We start from the raw sequence: 20,004 nt of genomic DNA, 5'->3' as shown, positions 1-20,004 counted from the left end.
GGGATATCGCATGAACACCAGCAGCAGTCAGTGAACCTGTAGCTTCCCCCCTAACAGCACATCTCCACTTCCAGCTGTTTGGCCAGTCGCAGTAATGATAGCAGAAGGCGGTAGAAATGAATTCGCAGCCATCTCAAAGGGAAAGTGAGGTTTTGGAGAATCGTATGAGGGATATTTGACTATAGTGTTTCCCCCGAACACATAATGGGAGGGTGATACTGTGATTAGCCCATTGCCGCCCTCTGGGTCCCAAACCTGGGACCCTGCGTGTAGGTGTCTTAACTTTCATGATGTCCTTCCGGCTTGCTTAAAACCAGCAGCATCATTTCCCATCTGGGAAGGAGATATTCATAAGTAGTAATTTAACGCTGCCCCCCTCCCCCCCCATCGCAAAGACCCCAAAGGTTTTTCCAGGAATCTCAACAAACTACACTCTCAGCAGATCAAGATTCTCGTCACAAAGTGAGTCAAGTGGTTGGTCCATTACTGGCATTTGCCTTCTCTGCATCCTTACCATGACGGTGAGTGATCAGGCAATGCGGGGAGTAATTGGAGATTCAATTATTGAAGTTTACAATCAATATGACTTTGTAGGGATATAGGAGGATGTCAAAGAGACTCTTGGGGAGGAAGAAGTCTTCTTCACCATTGACAATACTAAGACTCACTTCCCTTTTAGGAAATGGTTCAGAGGGAAGGGAATTACTCTTATGGAAATTCCTGCCTACTTTCCAGATCTCAATTCAATTGAACATGTTTGGGCTCTGGCGAAAGATAAGCTCCAGAAGCATTATCCTGACCTATACCTCATGAAGGGCTCTGACAATGAGGTCAAAAAAGCTATAGAGGAGGCTATTACTTCTTGTCAGAAGCTTCATGACCCAAAGATTTCTGATCCTCTAACAGGTCCAATGGTAGACAGGACTGAAGCAATTATTAAGGCAGATGGATGGTACACTAAACATTGATTTCTACCATCTATGTATCATATCATAGTCGGTTAATTTTGTTAACGAACACTTTTGATACCTTCGGCAGTGAGTAACGCGTTCACAATAAATCACTCGCGGGACAGCGGGAATATTATGAAAGATTCCCAAGGAACGAATAATTCCGATACCGACCTCACACTCCTGTCGTAAGTTGAAAAGCGTACGAGTCCAGGGGTTTAGTCCGTGACGCCTTCACCAGCTCTTTCTTTTGCCGCGAGTGGTGGATGTATCGTTGGTGATGTCCACCCCCCCCCCTCCTCCTCCTCTTCCGGTACTGGAATTGGACCGGTAGACCAGATCGCGCGTACCCTCCGAGAAACATTCCTGGGAAGGGAAGAGAATATCTGATCGGTATGCTACCTACCTCACCCTACAATCCCACCTTGGGAAGAAAAGAAAAAATGGTGGTGGGAGGGATAATTCATCTAGCGAGCAACTTGACTGTTTTTTTCTTCTTCTTTTCCACCCGTTCCATTCGGAAGGTTGTTTCTTCCAACCCACCGTTGGCTAGAGAGTGGATGTCACTGGAAGACCATCACTCTAACTCATGGCTGAAATACATCCGGCACCGAAGCGGGTGGATATCTTGGTCTATCTACTAATGGTTGAGAACTGCCTGGATTGGTTAATTTCTGGATGTGTGCCCCTGCGCTATTGAGTATGATACTTAGACTATTGGTGGGTGGAGTACCCTATTGGCTGTTTTTTTCTTTCTTTCTATACAACTTGGCCCTTAATAGCGTATGAATCGTGCCCGATCACCAATAGCTCTTCTTTTCTTTTCTCCCCTCTCTCCTTCCCTCTTCCTTTCTGGGATGAAGTATTGTGCTATATTTTGCCGGTAGTATTCCTCATAGCACAACTTTCATCTAAACGCAGTAAGAGAACGCGGGGAGGGAAACACCGCGGCAGCACGTCAAGACATACTTAGTGATTGGAGATCGAGTGATGACACCGCCACTAACAACGAATCCCCCGCGGAACTCTCACCAAGGAAATCACAGTAATTTACAGAGAACACAAGCTACTACCACCCTTCCCTACGCATCCCCCCCCCTTCACAACCACACGAAACCGCACCCACCCGCAAGACAGCCCTGCGACTTCCCCAGGGAATACCCACCCTTCTGTTTGCCCGGGGATTCCTCAACGATCGAATAACGAGCTGATTTTCTGTGGCGGGGGGTGGCATTCTCAGCATGAATGTATGAGTGACGATAGTCTAATATATCACGGGTGTTCGATACCTACCTATCGCGTTGACATAGCCGCTGAGAATGACGCCTTTAGCGGGACCCTCCCTTCTCCCAACTTGCTCTATTCAATTATCATGGTCACCACAAACCGCCCTCCCACAGAAAACCACCGAACCGCCCCACGGCACTATAAATCCCCGTCCTAGGTCCATAACATGCACCAAGCGGGAAAATTATCCACACGCATCCAGCCTCACATGCCAAGTACACACCGGGAACACCACCGGCGACTATCACACCGAGTGCCGGTAGCAGTGTGCATACAGGGTTGTGGGTATCAAGAAAAAAAGAATGCGCAAGGGCGTACAAAGTGGGGAGGTATTGCGGAATATGGCAGCCCACTGCATCCCACCAGAGCCCTCAATGGTATCATACTGTCCAACACGGTGTCATATCCATGGGTACCTTCAGGCCAGCCCGAACACTCCATCACCACGGATCACCCGCTCCCTACCAACCGTATGGTTAAGTCCTACCCCACCCTTCCAAATCTCCGGGGTGAAAGAGCGGGGGGAAACGACCCACCTCAACGCATGGAAAACCCGCAGAAACCGCCACCGAGCGGGTTATGAAGTGTTCCCAAACCCTCCCTGACCACCACGCGCTTCAACCACGCGCGCGCGCATCCTCACGACTTCTCACCGTACTGTACTATAATGGCATGCGGCGAGAATATATTACAAGTGTGCAACAATGCCAGATACAACGGAACGTTTTTTCTTCCCTATCCCCCCTCCCCTTCCTCCCATTACCCTTCCCTCCCACAAACCCAGCGGCCGGCCATCCATACATCCAGCATCACACTCCTCTGCAGCATCTATGAATTATCCCATACCGACGCACACTCGGTGGATTAAGAAAAGGAGAAAAGGACGAGAAAAGGTCCCAAAATGCACAAAATAAAAAGGGCCTCCAAAGTAGAAGTGCCCCCGAATGAAAAAAAGGAAGAAAAAAAATCCCCCACTATTCCCATATTTACCATGTCTACACGACAAAAACGCACCTGAGGGAAAGCAAGAGCAAAAGAAATATGGTGTAAAAAAGTGAAAAACAGTAATTGAGAAATGGTATTGGAAAAAAAAGCCAAATAACAAGAGAAAAATTTATAATCCAAGTGAGGAAAAAAGCCTTGAAAATTATGTATTGGAGTTATAGAAGTCAAAGTAAGAAATGGGGGGGGAGTGAGGGGAAGCGAAGAGGTAAATCATCAAGCAGGGGCGTACGGATCACGCTCCTTGAACACCAAAAAACAATCGTCCTGAAAATAAGGTTAGTCTCACGTCATCCTTGCAGCGGCACGGGAAGGCTTACTTCAGGGAAAATTGTCGCGAAAACTTTAATGTCCTCAGATTTTGGTGTGGCATGATGTTCCCAGTCCATCATTAGCGATGCCTTGCCAATCATAGCCATGAAATTCATAATAGCATACTACCAAATGTTAGTATAACTGAATTCGGTCCAAAAAATTAGGCATTGGAAAATTTACATTCTGACCAAGGCAAACATGAGGACCAGCTCCGAAGACGAGCCAATTCTTCTTGGCTGCCTCCGCCTCACCGCCCTCCAACCAACGCTCGGGAACAAAGCTCTCGGGGTCATTGTAAGCCTCGGGATCGTGAAGCGCAGGGTAAAGAGTAGGGACGACCATAGCACCTTTGGGAACCTTGTACTCGGGGGTGATCTGGAAGCTCTTCTTGACCTCATAGGGAACCATGATGACCGGAGGACGATATCTGAGTTGCTCCTTGACGACAGCGCGAGTATAGACCATCTTGTCGATCATATCCAAACCAAGCCTCTTGTGTGGGTCACCATCCCTAACGCGCAGCTGCTCCTCCCTAATCCTCCTCATAACATCGGGTCTATCGGCCATAATTTGGAATTGCCATGTGGAAGCACTGGAAGAAGCATCCTGGGACGCGAAAAGGAAGGTGAATATCGTCATGGAAATTTCCATATCACTGAACTCACGGATCTGAGGAAGTCCCTTAGCGGCAGCGACCTTGGCCGCATCGGATTCCTTGGCCTCCATCATCGACTTGATCCACGAGTCCATAGTGCATCCAGGCTCCTTTCCCTCCTTCATGGCGATTCTAGACTTTGCAGCACAAGCAGCAAATTCATTAAGAACGAAGTCGGCGCATTTCTTCCCGTACCAGGTCTTTGTCCAGGGGAGAATGATAGGGAAGTTGACCAGTTCGAGGGCGGCAGTGATCTTGTAGTAATTCTCAGAGATCTCTTTAACAGCCTCGTCGCTAATATAATGGCCAACAAAGGTTCTCAGGGAAACGGCGCAGTTGATGTCACGGAATTCGGACATGAAGGGGATAGGTTTTCCCTCCTTGGAAAGCTCCAACCACTTCTTGAAGTAAACGTCGTAAATCTCCTCCTGTCCAGGGAGATACATGCCCATAGCCTGACGACTGAACAATCCATTGAGACCCTTACGATACTCAACGTGCGCTCTGCCGTCCAAGAAAACCCAATTCTCAGGACGAAGGATTTTCTTGGCAACATCTACGACGCAGGGGCTAACATACCCTGGGGAATTAAATACCTTGCGAGCTAAATCTCTAGTTGAAGCGATGACAACAAATCTACGCAACAATTAGCGATTGACACATAAACAAGGGCAATACCGTCCAAATTATCACGAAGGCAATGAAAAATAAGGGCGGGTAAAGGAATAAAACATACTTATGAAAGACTGAAACGCAACTGAGAGGTCCGCTATTCCACTTTGCAAGATACTCCGAAAACTTTGGATTGACAGACTCCAGAAAAGGCCCCATGAAAGGGATCTTCAGAGAAGGGCCAACAATAGACCCCTTATTCCAGATATAGCGACCTATGCAGATAATGACAAAACGCGAGTCAGAAACTTGATACAACCCCTACCGGGTCGCGGCGGAATTGAAGAAAGGGGGAGAGGGAAGGGCAAACATTGATCATAGGTTATCGATAAGATGACGATCGAGAAGAAAATCTGCCATCCGCTGAGTCCTTCGAGTGTCTTCCCAATAGTCTCGAAGCCCTCAACCAGAGTCTGGAAGGGTTGCTCCGCAGAGCTAACAGCCGATGGCGGAACAAAGGTCGACAAATTGGCAATCTCGTCCATTGTTGAAGGGGTGAGTTGAAGGGGTGTGTGGGAGACTATGGGTCGGTTGGGGGGGGGGGGTGTGGTGGTGAGAGTGGGTCGAAAGAAGGGGGGAAGGAGAGGAAGGGAAAGTAAGTGGTCTCGGCCGAGCCCTGGGTTGCAATGGACTCTGTCACACGAGACTTTCACTATCCTTCTCTCCGCCAGTCCTGTTTCCCCGTAACCTCTTGGAAATAGAAAACGAAGGTTGCTCGTTAACGGAGTTGAGTGACGGCCTGGTTTTTCTTTTTCCTTTTCCCTTTCCTTTTTCCCCTTTCATCCAACCCCTTGCACTCGTATGATACCCTCTCTCCGGGCAACGTAAGAGGAATAACGTCTTTCCAGGTGCAGAGTTGCCAAGAACTGAATGGCGGTTCCCAGTGAGTTTGTCACCACAAAAAAAAGGGAGAAAAACGGAAGGAAGGTATTTATGGGGAAGAGACGGGTCCGAATAAACTATAGCGAGAAGGGAGGATCACAGCACCAGCACGATGATACTGGATCCCAGACGATGAGAGGGAGCAGAGGACGACCAAGAAGAAGAAGGAGAAGGAGAAGAAGGGTGTGTGTGAAGGCAGAAGGTTAGATACAATGGATAGGGGAGTACTTGTACTTGTACTTGTAGGATTGGATCTGGGGGGGAGGGGGGAAGTGTCCCGCCAACTAACCCAAACCCAGCTGTGATAGAAATGAAATAGTCAACAGATGTTATGATACCGGCACTCCCCCCCAGCACTCAATTCCTGCAAAATTGGTAGGAGTTTTGGAAGGCAAAGAAATTCTCTACACATCTTCCTTCCACTCTCTCCCACTCTCTCCCACTCTCCCTCGCTCTCGAGATTGCGCACACTTCACTCTACTCGTCCTTGTACTGTACTACCCTATGTAACCCCTGTCGCTTTGCAGTTTCCGGGGCAATTTCATCATTGTTTACGCCCAATCGGGAAATCAGCCGATCACCTTCCAGGGGTAACGAGAGTGAGGAAAAGAAAAGAAAAAAAACAGGTGAGCCAAAGAGGATATCACTTATGATATTTCTGGATCTGCCATTCGCCAAAATCGTAAGTTAAACATCCTCCCCTCCCTCCAATTACGATATGATAAGACTTTCCCTCTCTCATTCTTTCCCGCTTTTGACAGAATGAGCATAACCGGTATTTCATTGTAACCCAGCATAAAAAAAAAGTGTCCCGATTTTCGACCACTTGTTTGATGACCTGAGCCACAAGTACTGTACAAGTACCACAGGCAACGTGACGCTTGCGCCGCACAGAAAAAAAAAAAAACCATCCACCAGAGCGGCAGCTTGACTTCCCATTCACAGGAGTGAAGTACAGTACTGTACTGTACTCGTACTGTACCGGTAGAAGTATGGTGCAAGGCGTCTAGGGCGTGTACTGTACCAATGTGGGCGCATCCATGAAACGCCTAGATTTATAAGCGTAAAGGGTTCTGAGTATGATACGGTACTGTACAGTACGAGTACAGCGCGCACAGCGCATGAGCTTTAGAGACCCAATGATCAACGCCATTCTATATTCAAGTTACTTGTTAGTATGATAGAAGGTACTTGTACAAGTCCCATTAACAGGTGCACAATCTGTTCAGGCAATTAACTAATTTAATAGGGTTAAAAATAATCAAGGCACTGTTTGATTGGTTATTTTTAATGCCATAAAAAGTTTTTTTTTTTTTTTTTATGGCATAATAATTTTCTCTATGAAAAAATTTTGAGGTGGAGGGGGAGTTTGGCGATGCCCAAGAATGTGCTTGTTATATTTTCAGGAACAACCATATCATATTCTCCCTGCAACATATACTATACTTAGGATTGTTACAGTATTTGCAGCTTTTATGATGGCAAAAGATAAAGGATCAGCAACAGAAAGGGGGCCTAAATAAATAAATAAATAAATAAATAAAAACTAGATATATGCCATATTTGAAAACCTTTTCACCTTCAAGACTCGCATGCCATATTCAGAACCCTCTTTTACTTACCCTTTATAAATTCAGGCATTTCATGGGTGTGCCCACATTGGTACGGTACAATCACCAAATCGAAATTGTACTCGTCTTCACTCACCCATCATCACATCTCACACCATGATGACTCTCCGAATATTCCACTTTCCTTCTATAAGCTCGAGTAGACTACCGGTTCGAGTGCGTAAGTGGGCAAGCAAGGCACACATTCACATCCGCCGTTCCCTTCGGAAAGCCTCCGGGGTCGGGCCGAGTTACTAGCGGTAGTAATCATACGGGTGGCGCGGCTCGACCTTTCCCCTCGCCCCCTAAAAATAATGTAGTCTATCCGGGACGAAGAGTTACCCGTTTCCTTGATGACTTTTCCCTATCTACAACTACTAGTATACCAAAAGGGATGTCCCGCTAATGCAGTATTACAAATTTACAATGAGAGTGGCCTGAATTGAAGGAATTGATAATCGTTATTCACCTATGATATCCAAGCAAAACCTTCTCCCTTGGGTAAAGGAAGGGGGGGGGTCCTGGGGTTGATAAGTCTTGTTTTTTGAAATTTTCGACGGGAAAAAAAAACGGTGACTGTACGAGTAGGGCCAAGCATCTCTGATCGATTTCCTCTCTTTTTTTTTTTCTTTTTTCTTTTCTCCCTCCGTTTGGGCGGAGACTTTGAAAAAAAAAAAACCGTCGGGTACAGTTACCGGCATGGTACCGGTAACTTATGCACAAAGTGCCGTTGGCCTGTTAACGACTTGGCATAAGGTACTGTACTCGTACAAGTAGGAATGTGTATCATACCTGTATTCTTCCCTTGAATTGATGCGACAGGCAAAAGCCCAATCCAAGCCTAAATTTCCAGGTATTATACGCTATCACACCACCGAAAGTCACAGGTTGACAACACAGTGGACCCTCGACATGTATCGTATTTGTAACAGGGCGGGGGGTGGCAATGTAGGAGGGATCCCTCCAGACTCGATCGAACGATTACCGGTAACTGGTGTTTGTCTGGAAAAATAAAATAAAAACTCAGACCGGCACGATTCGGAATTACCGTGGACTCAATTGACCAAAAAATGACTGGCGAGGACCTCAATGAGCTCATTTATATAAAATTGGACCATCTTCCAGTTCAAAATCCACACCTTGTACCCACTATTATGGCCTTTTTGTTGCTGTAGCTAATTGGGTCCAAAGACCTTTAGTTTCCAAGTTGGGTATTGTACGTGTACAGTACATACATAGTACTGTACTCGTATCATACTCGAGCATCTTTCTTTCACTTCTCAACCCACCAACTCATCTCACCACCGCTGCAACTGGCGAATCGGTTGCTCGCAATTGAGATGGTGCGAACCCCCCCACCTTATTGGTGATTGGCTGGGTGAGACTACATTCACTTGTGCCCCATCTTTTCCCACCTTACCAATACCGCTACGGCAATACCGTAACTTACATTCCATGCCAAGAAAGTGCCCACGCGCCCACCATGTGTGCAGCCCCGACACGCGAAAAATCTAAAGTTACGACAATATCATAATATTATCATAAAAAAGGGTGCGCCTAAAGGGTGCTTGTGCCAAACGGGCGCTGTTGAAACGTTTTGGAAAAGCATTTCTCCACTTTCTTCCATCCGTGTCACAATCGAGTGTTACGGTAAATTACTCGTACAGGTGCAGTATGATAAAGGCATTTGGAATTTTTACTTTCGGAGTGTGAAAAAAAAAAAAACCTCATAAGCAACCGGGTCGGGGTAACTAAGCCGAGCGGAACCATAATAACCAACGCCTAAGGGGTACGATACCCGAGCACACTCCATCCTACTATAGTTTGTATACAATATCTCCACCAGTGAACCTGACAATTGTTAGCAAAGTTCGCTTTTTTAAAAAAATATTTTTGGATGCTGGCTCTAGGGGGCACAAACATTATTTTGTTCCCGTCGTTCATCTTCTCGAGAGCAGCCTCGGCTTCCCCTCTTGAGAACCTCTGCTCCTGGCCTATGCTGTTGTTAATCTCAACAAGTAAGGGCCCAACTTCAGCAGCGTCGTCCTGGAATACAGGCGCATTGAGCAGCCCAGCGAGCGCTCTCTGGAATACCAGTACCCTTGCGGGCGATATAGCCTCAGACTGTGATTCTGCGGCAGCCGACGGCCCGGCGGAGCTAGAAGCTTGGCCTGACTCGGTTTGCGATTGCAAAACTGAAGAGGCACGGTGGGAAGATGCCCAGGAGTTTTGAGATTCGTCCTGAGTGACCGCACTCCGGCCTGACCTCCGCGTGTGCCTTGAGGAAGTCGGGGCGGAGTACAAGTCGTCGTCGTCGTCGTCATCCACTGCTGCATCCATCTCGTGATCATCCGCGCCGCCATTGGCGGTCTGACTCTTGTTTCTGGCCGATGCTCGGGCACGACGGGAAGACCCACGGGTCCTTGGCTGGGATTCCTCCTCTTCATCGTCGTCATCGTCATCACTCGAGTCAACATCCATCTCTGCGCTCCCAACCCTTCTCCTCTTCTTGCGTTCGTCTTGAACAATTTCCTTAAACAAGGCGAACCTCAAAATTTCCTCTGCCGCAATAGCATCCCTCTCCTCTACACGATTCGAAAGCCTTGCCTTTGCATGGGCAGTCGCCAAACGGATCAAGGTTTCCAGGGTACGAGCAGTCATGGGAGACGTCCTTCTCTGACTTCCCTCAAGCTCGTCGTTCCTTAGAGCAGAATAGGTAGCCACAATGATGTCTGCAGCACCCTTTGACAAAACAGGCTTTATACGAGTCTTAGCGTATTGAATATACTTCTTCACAAAGCCCATACTAAGGACTTCCACCCTCCTGGCATTCCCGCGTCCAGTAGTGATAGTAACCCCAGCATGCAAAAGTACATCGTACTTCTCGTAAACCTCAGTGGGCCTTCCAGACTCGGCATTATCCTCTTCGAGGCCAACGCCTAGCATCTGACCGGGATTTTCCCTGATAGGGGCTCCTTCCTCGGTCCCCGGTCTACGGTACCTGTGCATCCTCAAAACGTGCTCGGATACCTGACGATCCCTGAAATCCTCAATGTCATCCGTGACAACAAACAACAGATCGAAACGGGATAGCAGGGAATCCGGTAAAGCAATGTTACGATGAGGGTCCTTGTGAGGATCATATTGGCCATATATCGGATTTGCCGCGGCAATGACACTGCATCTGGCATTAAGCGAGGTATGAATACCAGCTTTGGCAATCGTAACCGTTTGCTGCTCCATAACTTCGTGAATAGCCACTCTGTCGATATCACTCATCTTGTCAAACTCGTCGATACAGACAACACCACGATCGGCAAGAACCATAGCACCAGCTTCCAACCGCCTCTCGCCCGTCTCTTTATCTGAAGACACTGCTGCAGTCAAACCTACACCGGAAGACCCACGACCAGTAGTTGCAATTGCCAAGGGTGCAGTGTTGAGCACGAATCGAAGAAGCTGGGATTTTGCAGTCGAGGGATCACCAACCATGAGAATATTAATGTCACTAATATTGTCAGTACTCGGAAGGCAAAAGAGCCCATCGCTATTGCTCACCCTCTCAAATGAGTCCCGTTATCCAGGTTCTTTTCCATCCCTCCCAACAGCATCAACAAGATGGCCCTCTTGATATGGTCATGACCATAGATGCTTGGGGCCAATGACTGCGACAGTAACTCAAAGATATTCTTCTTCTTGGCAATCTTGTTGATATTTCTGATATCAGTATCAGTAATGGTTGCCTGTGCAATACCACCTCCAGCCTTGGAAGACAGCAAGATCACGTTATTTGCGATAAGCAAGGTCCGGAAGGTCGAGCTGCCTTGTCCGGCATTCCGATTGCCCAATGACCGGTAGAGCCCCACCAACTGAATACGATCACCGGGCTTGACTCGATCCACGAGGTCATCATCCATAATCACATCTACGCTTCGGGGAAGCTGCCCGGCCGGAGCGCGTTCAGGCATTTCCTGTATAGAGATGGTCTGATGATCACGATAGACCGAATAACCGTACTCCGTGATAAGTGGATTTCCCTGGTCATCTTCGGTGGGGTAAACCTAAAGGAAAAGAAAGAAATGAATTTAACTTGGAATATTCCGTCTCGATAAGGTCATTCTTACACTTGTAGTTGCTGGCCCATTGACAGACATGGTCTGATCTTTGTATGTACGCCCGACAAACACCTTCTTGTTCTCATTGTAGTGCACACTCTTGACCACCTTCGGTCTCACCAGGGAACACCGAGTGACCTAAACCACCCCAAGTCAGCATTGACCCAACATGCACATTTTGGAGAAAGAAAGGATAATGGTGACATACGATCCCCTCCAACGAAATCATATGATTCAAATGCTTCGAACTCAAAGTCCTAGGATTGACCGCATACTCCCCAAAACTGCCAGTCAAGGCACAGTAGAAAAGCTATATTCCTCCAATCAGCGCAACTCCTCAAGATTAACCCCTCCCTACTCGCTCTTAATCCAATCCAATAAACAACCTACCGTATCATCGGTAATCTCCTCGTGTCTCGCCCGATCCCTCAAAGTCGAAGCAACCTCCGTCAAAGCCCGATCCAGTGTCGGCAAATAATCAAACGGGGTATTCAATAACCCATCCGCAAGCTCCCTATTGTGGTTGCGTATCTCGTCAAGATTAACCTGTAAGCGTCGCTGGCCACGATTAAGCATCAACCTGTATAATTCCGCCTCCCAATCAGTTCACTTATACTCCTCTTTTAGAAAGGTGGTATCTATATACTTAATCGAATCAGTATAGCTTCGCTGGTCTTCATCATTTGGATCCAAGAATTCGCTGAACTGGCGGACCCGATCTGTTTTGTTCTTAGAGGTTTGTTCTTGCAGATAGGAGTGGAGCTTAGAGCTTACCTTTGAAGACCTGGTCGGTGATAGGATCTCTTTCCATGATGGGCGGATGTGTTGTCCTATCTGTAGTGGGGTTGTTTGTTTATCGGGGGAACAACAACCAGAAGCTGCGAGACAAGAGGGGTTTTTGTCAAAGGCGAGAGCCTTGAGAAGTAGCAATTGATAAACGGGATGAGGTGTATGAGATAGAGAGAAGTGTACAGTTGTTAAAAGAAAACGTAGCGGGTATGATACCTGTCCAGTGTCGATGAGAAAAACAGCGAAAGAGGGGTTATGTTTCTTTCTCGTGGACGCGTAAAGTAGTGTTGCTTGAAGGAAGGAGGGCTTGGTTTTGGGTGGGAAAGGGAAAAAAAAGGTGCCCCCTGCCCCTGCTTGGAACAACAGAAGATCGGTAATTCCGGTAGGTTACGCGATTAGGTCGCGTTTCTTCACAGGTGTTTGGCTTGGCAGGGCCCGTGACCTTTTGGGACAAATGTTCAACAGTGACATCGATCTTACCAAAAAATCACCAGCACAAACGACAAGTTCCAATACATCTACTACAGTATACCATACCTCCAAGTCTCAATCGGTCACAACTAATACCTACCACAATCTTTGCGAAACTGCGCGCAGTTCCCGGAGCTACACCACCCCTCAACCACCGCAATGAAAGTCCTAAACCCGCGCACCGCCTTCCTCAGCGACTACGAAGTCCTGAGACACCTAACGGAGACGAAAACGCGGTACCTAGCGCTCGGCCAATCTCAAGGCACAGCGCACGCCATGAAATCCAGCAATCTAGAAACAATAATGAAAGAAGTCCTACCCCCTCCCCTCCTCCATTCTCCTTCCCTCTGACACTTTTTCACGCAGGTAAGGGACTACCTCCAAACCACCCCCGCCGCCACCCAATCCGAAGAAGCGATATCAAGCTTCATGCACGAGATCTCGGCCTTCGCACTAGAGAAGGCGGAGCTACTCATGATGGTGAATTGCCGACCGAGCAGTATTGCAGAGCTGGATTGCATCGTGGAGGAGATGGACCAGAGGTTCTCCGAGGAGGAGTCTGCTGAGATGCTGAGGGTTATCAAGAGGAATTTGCCACCCGGGCCGAAGGAGGGGGAGGTTATTTGAGGTGGGTGATTGAATGGGACCGTTTGATTAGGGTGATTCCGGGGGGTGAAAGTGGAATTGTGTTGAGATACTTAATGGCTCTGGTGTGATATGATATGCACTTGGGGAGTGCATGATATTGGGGTTCTGAGTCACGATACGTATTGCGTCATGAGTCTGTAACAGGATATGTTCCTTGGCTTTTACCGTATCATGTACACACCCAGCTGTCCCTGCCGGTGTTTTGGCAGAAAATCTAGAATTTTACAAAAGGAGAAGAAAAAACAATCTCATCCTAGCACATTCAATCGCCGAGTGACCGATTATGATTACCACCTCAGTTTACGCCCTAACTGCTCTCCAACCTTATCGGCAGGATCCCTCTGGAGGCCTTCCCCCTCCTCATCCTCCTGGGCTCTCACTCTCTGGACCCCCTGCGCCCTTACCGCAGCCTGCTCCCCAGCCTTCCGCTGGTGCGACATTTCCACAATCCCCCGAGCAGAATACCCTTTCTCCTCCATCTCCTTAACCACCCCCTCAAACCTCCAATCTTTCAACTCCCAACACCTCACTGCGAGCGCTTCATACAACCTCGCACTCGGCTTAAACCTCATATTCTTCATCTCCTCCAAGTAAGCGAACGCATCATTGATAACCTCTTGAGCAGCGCACACCAGCACGAGACTCTCGTACGTCTCCTCTCCAGGCTTGATCCCCATCTCCTGCATTTCCGCCACTACCCACATGGCAAACTTCTTCCTCCCCTGCTCCGCCGCGCCCCGGAGCAGCCAATTGAATGTTTGCAGGTCCGGGCGTAGGTCGAAATTGGGGATCACTTTGTATACATTGAAAGCGGACTTGACGTCCGAGATTCGGACGAACGCCGCGATGATGGTGTTCAAGGCTGCAATATGGACAGAGTTTTTGAGCTTGCGTTGGGCGAGGAGGATTTCGTATGCCGCTTCGATGTCCCGTGGGGAGTTGTTTTGTGTCAGTTTGTTGACTATGCTGCGGGTTGTGTTTGGTTTTGGCGGCACGTTGGCGGATTCCATGATATTCAGGACCGAGAATGCGGTAGGGAGGTTGTCGGCTACTAAGTAGGTTTCCAACAGGGCGGCAAAATGGTGCTCTCCGTATTCGAATTTGCGGTCCACGAGGACGCGAAAGACGTCTGTTGCGAGTTTTGCGACGCCATAACGAGCGGCGACGTTCAAAGTTAGTATGCAAAGGCCGTCGTCCGGGATAAAGAGTTGGCGGTCGTTCATTTGGAACCAGGACCACATTGTGCAGTCGAGCTGCGATAGAAATAAATGTCATCAGTCACCTATTGTTCCATCATTGATAATATAGGTATCAGATTGAGAACCACTTACATGCATCTGCTTGGCCCCCACAACCAACAAATCATACACCACCTTCGCCGGTGTCTCCCAGAACCCTTCATCATCCAGCATCTTCGCGATCCTCAGCGCCCCCTCCGCCTCCCCAGCCGCACAAAGCCTGTAAATAGCATGCTCATACGTACTCCTATGCACAACTAACCCCTTTCCCCTCCGCTCCTCAATAATCCCCAACGCAAGCTCCAAATTTCCCCCCATTAGATGCCCGGCAATGACCCACTGCCACCCGTCATCCGACACCGTCTGCCAATTGTCCTTCATCTCCTTGAGCACCTCCGCGCGCTTGAGGTAGTCCGGGGACGTAGCCAACAACTTGAGTAGATGGTGATACATCTCAGTATTTGATTGGATACCCCGACCCTTCATCTCTTTCACTAGGCTGAGGGCCAAATCCTGCATTAGGCATCCCGGGAAATTGGAACATGCGTAGACCAGCGCTGCGTAGAGTTCCCGATCCGGCTCGTATCCAGACTCCACGAGGGCCCTGGCCTCATCAAAGACCTCTGGGAATGCGCCACGGTGTGCTAGGTCTTTGACTTTCTCTATGCCACGAAGCGCTGACCGGGCACGTCGGATGAATGGGCGCTCTTTCCGGTCAAAGCTGACCGGTTTGTTCCATGTTAGGTGCGAGTTTACCATTCGGGTTCTTGATATAGAGAAAGTCTTGCTGGTGCCGTCTTCGGCAGATGGGAGGGCGCCTTGAGGCTCCGGTGGTGGGGTTTGTGATGCCGGCCCGGGCACTGGATCGATGGATTGGTGGGTTGGACGGGTGGTCGAGAGGCATCTTAATGATGCGGGAGTGGACAGGTTTCGAGGGCGGAATTGGGCTACCGCGGATTTGCTGGCAAGCAGGTTATTGAATTGTGGGCACAAACAACGACACAGGCTGTCGATTATATGGCGCCTCGGTGCCATGTTGCTTTGAAGTGAGGTTTCGATCGAAGCGGGGGGGGATGTTGCAAGGTTGCCAGACCGATTGACTTGTCTAGGCATAGGGCTGTGAACTACACGAGTAGCAGCGTGAGCCATCTGCCATTTTTGACCTCCAAGTATGATAGCGGATACTCGAGTACAGTGCGGTACTCGGGCATGGCGGAAAAATGGATCAGCAAGATACCATGGGGCAGTGGGCGGATGGTCAATATCAGTGGGAAAAATCGAGGCCTAGTTGACACGAGAAATAGGAGCCGAGTGGTGTAAGGTAAGAATCATGAGATTGGGCTCAGTACAGACCAGTCCCACAGGGATTGCTTACAACCCCGAGTAGCCCTTGAGAATTTCCAATCCTCGTCTCTGGAGGAAAGCAAACGGCAATGCGCCCAGGTCTGGGTTTCTGACTTCCATAATGCTATCTCTCTCTCCAGGAAGTTTAACGATCGATCAACAAAATCCCTGCCATGCCACCACAAGTTTTCCCTCCCTTTTGACCGTGCCCCAGCACAGTACTGTACTGGTACCGCACTGGCATTATCATACCATAGAAAAAATTACAACTCAAATTTCGCTACCCCACCACGTTTCAGATATCGATTGAGGACTCCCGATATTTGATCGCCAATAGGAATCATGCAGCAAGTATTTGGTCAGACAACTTCCAGCTGAGCTACTTGTCTATCTACTGTATCCACTAGACTGACTGAAGCCTGCCTCTCATTGGTGTCCTCTGCTTATCCTGCAGGAGAAACCTCCATTCATCCTTCCATCCACCCAACCCAACTCTCCTACCACACCCAGAGAAGAAAAAAGGTATATGCCTCTGTACCGTGAAACGCCGAAACTACAAAGATATATGGCCTCCAAAAAAAAAGGACGACATTACAAGGGTGTAAGGTATTCCTGATAAAAAAAAAAAAGAACAGTGAAGAGAGTCCTGAAAGGGAATGTCGCAAGCTATGAAAATGCTAGGCATTATTCGTAAACCATGACCACGAAGGTGGTGATTTAATTAAGAAAAAACAAAAACAAAACAGGTATCGCATGGAATCGCTGCAGCTCTTGAGAAATGTCAAAACACCCAAATACACCAGACTTCAAGAGCAGAGAGAAAGAGAATCATAAAAGAAAAAGCAAGATGAAATAATGCTCAACGCCAGGTAATATGCTAGAGTTGTCTAAGGAATAGAGACTGGCAGATCAACCAAAGTGTCACTAACGAACGAGTCCAGCTCGGACAACCGAGGAAACGTCGTCTTCGTGAACTGCTTGGAAGGTGAGGATTCCGCCGCTGTTGGGCATGATGGTCTTTTAGCTTTCGGAGCAGTCTTGGAGTGCCGTTTCATCTCATTGATAGAATACTGGATCAGCTCAGCTGTGCAAATCCCGGCAATGGAAAAGCCCACATCTCCAAGGATCAGCCGCTCAGTAATGCTAAGCATTCTCGGTGAGAATCTATCACCACAAATATCGCGAGCCCACATCCTAGAGGATAGCGACTATTTTCTCATGTTAGCAAAATGGACCATCCAAACTTTTTTTCCCCCAGAAAATGCACGTTCTCATGGATTGGGGGAAACAAACAGTATCTTCCAGGAATTTCAGAGCAATGCACAGAGCAGCCACGGCCAGAACTTCACATCGCTCCGCAGATCCCTCCGCCGCACAATATTCCTGTCTCCACCGACGCACAAACTGACCAGACAAACAATCCAAGATGCAACTCGCCAAACCCACAACCTCCATAGCAACATTGGCTCGTTGTAGGATAGATTGTAGCAGATGAGTCGAGGGAGCTTCGCGGGATGCATTCTTCGGCAACATACTGCAGAGGTAGCTTGCAGGGCCTGTTACTTAAGTGTTAGGACGGAAACAGAAAGGGAAATGACGTATGTCAAAGGGGAAAGGGTTTAGAACTCACCATAAAGCTCGGGATTCAAGACATCCTCAAAATTGAGGCCCGCCGGCAGCTCTGGAGAGTACTGATCAGAAAGCGGTGGTGTCGGGAAGTTGGAAAGTGGTAAATATCTTTCGAATTCTTCGTAAGAGTACTCCATCTCCAATGGTGACCCCGGTGAATTTGTCAAAGTCGGTGTGGGGATATGAGAATCCATGGCGTGTGATGTTCCTTCTTTCTGAGCTTGTGAGCTTCGTAACCGCTTGCTGTCGTGTGCTTCCTCCTCTCCGTCTCCACGAAGGGGAAATGATGGGGTATCTGGGGTTACGAGCCCTAACTTAAATACCGTCGGCAAACAGGGAACAGACTGAGATACAGGGTTCATGTCGGAAGGTGGTAGATGGAGCAGTTGAAGTGGAGCGGTGCAGGGAGCAGGCAATTGAGGGAGAGGGTTGTCGAAAGGCCGAGATGAGGAAGAAAGGCCAGCACTAGAAGAGCGTGAAGATGGAAGGCGGGGTGGCAGAGCTAGTACCAAGGAGCATCTATTTCTCCTCGGCATATTCTAAGTCTGCAGTTGTAGCAGCAATGACTGTGTTATCTGTGTCCGTGTGTATGTACTTATGTACATGTATGCGTATAGTGCGCCGTGCGTTGGAGGTAGTTCAGTAGGAGCGAATGGAGTTCAACCCTCTGCCTACGGTAGAAGGGGCCGACGGGCGAAGGGAGCGGGAAGTTTGTATGGTTTAATATTTTTTCCGTTTCGTAGGTTCGTGGTCCAGCAAGGGATAAGTATTTTCGTACGCCGACGGGGGGAGGCGGGGGTTCTGCCAATTTTTTTCCCTAGGCAGGCAAGTTACTGAATTGAATAACGAACCCAACACAGACAGTGGAATTTTGACCCTTTTTGTATATTTCGTCTTCCACAATTAACCATCCAGAGGGTGGTAGGAACCACGGATACAAGTTGAGGTAGGAGAGGGAAGAGGAGGTCCAGATAGATATTTATACGACGGACGGCACACGCAGGGCACACAAGCCACCCTTCAGAGCGAGCGAGTAAAAAGCGCGGGAATGTGAGTGGCAGTGGGTCACCCCACCAGGGGCAGGGCAGCCTCGAAGAAATAAGAGAAAATGCGAGTTTGTGATTGTGAGCGAGAAGGGGAAGAAGAAGAAAAGGGGAACCGATTTGGACTGGCCAGAAACTGTAACCAGACAAGTGGGAGCCAAAACCTCTATCGTGGGTTACAGCAAAGCCAAAAGGGACCCTTTCTTGGGAGAGTTCGGATGCTGCCACTGTCAGGTCACTTTTCTCCTGCTTTCCAGCACAAGGCCGCCAGGTCTAACAAGAATCCCAGTTGGAAGCAGCAGCAAGTGGTATCGCACTCGTATCACACAGTGGCTCAAGTCTTCTGAATCAGTAAGGAACGTGCACTCCTTCCCGAAAAGAGCGTTAAAAAGGGTGACAAAACAGAGCACTTATTCCCTGTTCGACCGCTTCTAAATTCTTCCTTCAGTATCGCGCAGCACCGATACCGGTATTCCTCTGGAAAGAGCACCACTACTGTACGAGTAGAGTACTCGTACCAAAGTTGTGCGGTATTCGTGTGACACCGTGCTTGCTCAAAGTGCTGCCACCCCCCTGCTCGCACTGTCGCGGAGGGATGTGAATCAATTGCTTCCTAGGTCATGTATCGCCCGGCAAGGAAAATCAAAATAATAATAATAATAAAAAGTTTGGGGGTGGCAGAGGCCGAACCCGCAGATTCTCAGATCCCTCTTTCTCATGCACCGCTTGGACCTGGTTAATCCGTTGGACCGTCCGCTTTTCTTTGCCCCTCTCTCTCGTCGTCTCCTTCCTCTCTCTGGAAAAGGAGGAAACTTAGAAAAGGGAACAGACGGAAAAAGAGTGCCTGTGCGAAGCGAGGAGGAGCGGAAGAAAGGAGGAATGAAATAAAAATAAAAACAGGGACGAGCTGGGAGAGATGACTACGTTACTGCCGAACATACCGGTACCATACACGATTCTGATACGGGGGGGTTGATCGAGTGCAGACCAAGCTCTTTTATGTAAGAATACCCGTAGATAAAAGTGCTCAATCTTGATGCTTTCCTTCGAGGCATAGTCTAGTACTTTTCTACTATACTACGGTACCATTGGAATTACTAAATTATGTTGAAAATCAGGCGAACGCACTTGTAAATTTAGAACAATATTAAAGTGCTCGACTAGCACATTCACACATTCAATACTATGGGGGGGAGAGAGATGGTGCTCACGATATAGTCTAGTCTACAACGGAGCAGGCGAGCTTTCTATCACCGCTCGGACGGTAATGGAAGTGGGGGTATAGGAATTGGGTACAAGTGCTTCGTGATACTTTGAGCAGGATAAAAGGGAAGGAAGTTGAGTCCTATGGCCA

At 48.4% G+C, this 20,004-nt stretch overlaps 5 protein-coding genes; 1 reads left to right on the top strand and 4 right to left on the bottom strand.

Moving 5' to 3' along the window:
- Positions 1-2,904: 2,904 nt before the first annotated feature.
- Positions 2,905-3,204, top strand: GSTUM_00005883001 (uncharacterized protein; the record flags this gene model as incomplete). XM_002837973.2 has 1 exon in its annotated part: positions 2,905-3,204. The coding sequence occupies one exon, from the start codon at positions 2,905-2,907 to the stop codon at positions 3,103-3,105; it is 201 nt and encodes a 66-aa protein (XP_002838019.1). The 3' UTR covers positions 3,106-3,204.
- Positions 3,205-3,215: 11 nt separating this feature from the next.
- On the bottom strand, positions 3,216-5,366 carry GSTUM_00005882001 (uncharacterized protein; the record flags this gene model as incomplete). XM_002837972.2 has 5 exons in its annotated part: positions 3,216-3,506; positions 3,560-3,676; positions 3,735-4,845; positions 4,946-5,096; positions 5,192-5,366. The coding sequence occupies 5 exons, from the start codon at positions 5,364-5,366 to the stop codon at positions 3,456-3,458; spliced, it is 1,605 nt and encodes a 534-aa protein (XP_002838018.1). The 3' UTR covers positions 3,216-3,455.
- A 3,686-nt stretch (positions 5,367-9,052) lies between these two features.
- GSTUM_00005881001 (uncharacterized protein) lies at positions 9,053-12,299 on the bottom strand (the record flags this gene model as incomplete). XM_002837971.2 has 10 exons in its annotated part: positions 9,053-9,224; positions 9,295-10,163; positions 10,311-10,881; positions 10,932-11,038; positions 11,159-11,389; positions 11,522-11,626; positions 11,697-11,798; positions 11,879-12,068; positions 12,135-12,207; positions 12,263-12,299. 10 exons carry the CDS (start codon positions 12,297-12,299, stop codon positions 9,191-9,193), a joined length of 2,319 nt encoding a protein of 772 aa, XP_002838017.1. The 3' UTR covers positions 9,053-9,190.
- A 1,247-nt stretch (positions 12,300-13,546) lies between these two features.
- GSTUM_00005880001 (uncharacterized protein) lies at positions 13,547-15,669 on the bottom strand (the record flags this gene model as incomplete). XM_002837970.2 has 2 exons in its annotated part: positions 13,547-14,649; positions 14,728-15,669. 2 exons carry the CDS (start codon positions 15,667-15,669, stop codon positions 13,684-13,686), a joined length of 1,908 nt encoding a protein of 635 aa, XP_002838016.1. The 3' UTR covers positions 13,547-13,683.
- A 661-nt stretch (positions 15,670-16,330) lies between these two features.
- Positions 16,331-18,536, bottom strand: GSTUM_00005878001 (uncharacterized protein). XM_002837969.2 has 3 exons: positions 17,609-18,536; positions 17,272-17,534; positions 16,331-17,186 (listed from the first exon to the last, which is right to left on the bottom strand). Exons 1-3 carry the CDS (start codon positions 17,967-17,969, stop codon positions 16,866-16,868), a joined length of 945 nt encoding a protein of 314 aa, XP_002838015.1. The 5' UTR covers positions 17,970-18,536; the 3' UTR covers positions 16,331-16,865.
- Between the last annotated feature and the right edge of the window lie 1,468 nt (positions 18,537-20,004).

The sequence above is a fragment of the Tuber melanosporum genome (genome assembly GCF_000151645.1).
Source record: "Tuber melanosporum whole genome shotgun sequence assembly, scaffold_21, strain Mel28".
Lineage (NCBI taxonomy): Eukaryota > Fungi > Ascomycota > Pezizomycetes > Pezizales > Tuberaceae > Tuber > Tuber melanosporum.
Note: the sequence above shows the minus strand (reverse complement) of the source record. Positions and strands in the feature narration are given on the sequence as shown.